Genomic DNA, 4,130 nt, shown 5'->3' on the forward strand with positions numbered 1-4,130 from the left:
AAATACTGTGGTATACTGGTATCCTACTAGCGAGGGAACAGAGGATACAAGAATACAACATAGGAGGAGACTGCAAGACATGTCCTTGCCTTCGAATTCAATGAGGTAGCTTGAGTAAACTGGCAACCAACGCAAGTTGACACATTCCCAACACCGCACCTTCTCTTGACAGCTACAGATCGTTGTTCTCTATGGCCAGACGGCAGACGCCTGGACAAAAGTACAGCTAGAAAATATCGCATTTATTTAGTTGAGGAGCTGAATTGAGCAAAAGTACCACAATTTCGTTTTAACCACCGGCTTTTGCCAACAAATAAAACATTTACTGATAAAGACACCCCATTGACAAAGAGAATGCCGCACCAAATCTCATTATCGATGAAGAATGGAACAATATATATTTAGTGACGAACTTCAATTTGCTTCTGGTATAAGCCAACACTAACACCCATAAGCAACTCACACGAGATATACCTTACAATGTATAAACCTAACACTATAAAACATTACGACAACAAATTAAACTTCAAGAGTTGTTAAACTTATTTTACACAAGCCTCAAGTATCTGAACAACCAAAAATGCACGCATGCTAGTTACTTATTTCAAAATAGCTAGTTAAACTTACAAGCAACAACTAGAACATCTTCTTATAAAAAAACCCAGAACATCATTATCCAAAAGTAACAGCAAAATGTAGCAACTGGCTTTAATGTATGCACTATGAATTTTGTTTGCATAGATTGTTCCGTTGGAATACTGTGAAACTGGGCTACCGAAGAGAATAGTCTGCCCATAGAATACAGCAAAGACAAATTCAAATATACTTCAAACCTAGCAAAGAAACAAACAATGTACTGCTACCGTCCTACCGATGTAGTTGCCCCATCCACAGCTACCTATACCTACAAGTTTCATACAAATAGTAGATGGTATTTATGGGAATCGTGGCACAAGATTGCTCAAACCCCGATCAGTAAAATGAAAGAAGAAAGAAAACAATTGAACTAGATATGTATAGAAACATAACACAATTAACCAAGCAAGAAGAAAATTTAAGTTAATGGGATTGATGCAATTAGCCGATAAAACAACCTTAAGAAACATCCATAGACGGTTATCTCGCACGGACTGGCCAGGCAATGTGATCAGTTTAGGAAACATGAATATGTGATTAGAAAATGGGAAAGGATTACAACAGTTCATAAAATTGCCATCTCATATCACTGTGATTGAGGGTGCCCAAACCGACGCCGGATCGCTGTCACGACACTCCTCACCCTGTTAATAGTATTTGTCGATGATTGTGCTCCAGCAGCATTGGTTGGAAGGTCCATGCCAGCCATCTGATCGGTCAGCTCGGTGATTTGTGCCTGGCCTGTCTCCTGGACACCATTTTCACTAGCACTCCCAGCATCAGGCTCCAACACAATATCCAAGCTGATCGAAAATGATTCCCCCCTGGTAACCTTCAGACTCTCGACGCACTCATAGGACACTCCACGGCATCTCTTCAGCTTCACCTTGACTAAACTGGGGCAGCCCCCATTCAGTGCTTCCATCCCACGATCTGACACCGGGCATCCCTTGATGCAGAGCTTCTTGAGCGCAGCACATCGCTCAGCCAGGCAAATGATCTCCGCATCCCCTACAGTTTCACACCCACAAAGCGCAAGCCGCTCCAATGCACGACAGTGCTCACCAAGCATCCTGAGGCTCAACACAGTGGGGTTGACCCCAATCAAGACAAGCTCCTGCAGGTCCGGACATCCTCGTGCCACAGCCATGAGTCCGAAATCCCCAATTCGGTTTGTGCGCCATCCATCAATATGCAGCTTGCGGAGTTTGTGGCACTTTTCAGCAACACTGATGATGCCCGAGTCAGTGCACTCAGGGGTCTTGACAAGGAACAGCACCTCCAGATTTCTGCAGGCCGAGAGCGCAGCTAGGCCACGGTCACCCACCTGGAGCTTCTCAAGGTGAAGCTCAACAAGACCAGGAGCACGCACAGTGATGACCTCCAATGGCAGGTCCCAGGCGCCGGAGCACCGCAGAATCTTGAGCGTGCGGAGGTTCGGCGAGGACGCCACAAGCGGCACAAAGCACAGTGCGCTGTATAGATCCTTTAGGCAAACTGAACGCAGGGATAACGCATGTGGAAATTTGATCTCCTCAGTAATGGCACTAGCGGCACCAGCCGTGTCTGGTAGGCCGCGGAGGCGCTTGACGGAGAGGTCCTCGAGGAGCGGGCAGGCCTGAAGCACGGCGACGAAGGCCTTGGGCCCGAAGGTGCAGGAAGCAACAGAGAGCTTGCGGAGAGCCGGCGCGGCGGCGGCGAGCGAGGACAGCCCCGTGTCAGACAGCTGCCGCAGCCCGCGGAGCTTGAGCCTGCCGAGGCGGTCCGAGGGCAGCGCAGCGGCCACCGCCGCGGCGCCGTCGTCGGCGAGGCTGCCGGCGCCGGAGCCCCGCGCGCTCCGGAGCGCGAGCTTGGTGACGGCCGCGAACCGCGCGAAGAGGGCGGGCGCGGCGTGGCCGAGCCCGGCCCGCGCGTCGAGGGAGAGGCGGTGGCGCGTGGCGGCGTCGACCTCCTTCCAGCGCGCGCAGGCGAGGGAGCAGGCGCTGCGGTCCGCGGGCGAGAGCGACGCGAAGACGAGCGCGAGGATCTCGTCCGGCAGGTCCTGCGTGTAGTCCCGCGCGGGCGGGGCGAACAGGCAGGAGGAGGAGGCGGAGGAGCTGCCGCTGCCCCCCGCGGCGACCATCACGGGCACGGTCGCCCGCGGCTGCGGCGGCGGCGCCATCGGGGAGAGCGACCTGCTGCGGCGCGGCGGGGAGTTGGTGCTGGATTTGGAGAGGGAGGAGGGGGAGAGGCCCATGCTACGGCGGCCCGGGGCGGGCGGGGGAGACGGTGGCCATCCGGGACGGGAGGCGCGCCGCGCGCGGGGGTTAGGTGGGGGCGGATCTGCCGATCTGGGAAGGGAAGGGTGGGACTATCAACTACGGGAGAGGAATGGGGAAAGTTTCGTGCCGTGGGAGGCGAGAGTTTTATGGGGGCGGCGTTTCTCAGGTGGGTGTGGTGGAGCGGCGCAGCAGCGGCGGAGACGGCGTGGGTGGCGCAGGCGGGACGGCGTGGGTTCGGGCTTTCTTGGGCTGGGCCGCGGACTCGGCCGTTCGTTGTCCACAGGTCTTTTTTGGGCATTGGGCGTTCGGGATTTTTTTTTTTAATTTTCTGACCTGGTTTACCAGGACCAGAACCTGGACGAGTGCGTGGCTTCGTGTTTCCGAAGGGCAGGAGTAGCGTGACACTGTCGGAGAGCTGAGGTAGAAAAAAAAGAAGAAGAAATGGTGTTCATTTGGAGTCAGTGGTCTTTCAATGAGTAAGAGTTGTTAGATATAATGGGCTTGGCCCATTAATATCTAATAAATCAATAAAACTCTATGGTCATTAAATGGCTGGTTATTTTGAGCCATGACAATATTGCACATTAAATGGCCGGTTAATTTGGGAAATTGAGCCGTGGCGTGGCTGGTGGATGGTGGACGGACATGGCTTTATTTTTGCCATTTGCTCACTTTGAGTTGGGAGTTACCAAAATTAGTGGCAATTAAAGGTTTGATGATGGGAGTTTCTTGTCTTCTCCCTTACTCTACCGGCACTCCATTGCACGACTAGAGGCCCATGGCCTTCCGCCTCCAGCAGCACGACTCCTCGCTTTCCTCCCTTCTTTGATATAAATCGAAGAGGGTTCCTTCAGTTAAAATTCTCTCTGGCAATCACCACAATCTAGCAGCACTTTGAGTTCTTCCCGTTCCGTCTACTCGGGTGAGGACGGCAATCACGTTTTTGGGGAGTGTCGACGGCGGCACGACTACTCGCGTTCGTTCCTGTTCCCGACGTTGACGGCTTTTGTTCCTGTTCCTGGCGGCACGACATCGAGCGGACGATCGGCACTGCAACATATCTGCACCGCATCGAGCGGGACGACTACATCAACAAAGCACCATGTCGCTTTCGGGTGCTTTCGTCACTGCCGCTGGGTATGCTGATCTTATTCTCAAAATTGCAATCTTTGTGATTAGCGTAAACACTGTGATTGACATGCTTTATTTGAGAGATTCTACATGTCATGCATT

At 52.5% G+C, this 4,130-nt stretch overlaps 1 protein-coding gene across 1 annotated transcript; it reads right to left on the minus strand.

The window, feature by feature from the left end:
- Positions 1–1,048: 1,048 nt before the first annotated feature.
- LOC120642416 (F-box protein At1g47056-like) lies at positions 1,049–3,013 on the minus strand. The gene has a single exon (XM_039918923.1). It carries the CDS (start codon positions 2,870–2,872, stop codon positions 1,223–1,225), a length of 1,650 nt encoding a protein of 549 aa, XP_039774857.1. The 5' UTR covers positions 2,873–3,013; the 3' UTR covers positions 1,049–1,222.
- Between the last annotated feature and the right edge of the window lie 1,117 nt (positions 3,014–4,130).

The sequence above is a fragment of the Panicum virgatum genome, chromosome 7K (assembly GCF_016808335.1).
Source record: "Panicum virgatum strain AP13 chromosome 7K, P.virgatum_v5, whole genome shotgun sequence".
NCBI classification, from domain to species: Eukaryota; Viridiplantae; Streptophyta; class Magnoliopsida; order Poales; family Poaceae; genus Panicum; species Panicum virgatum.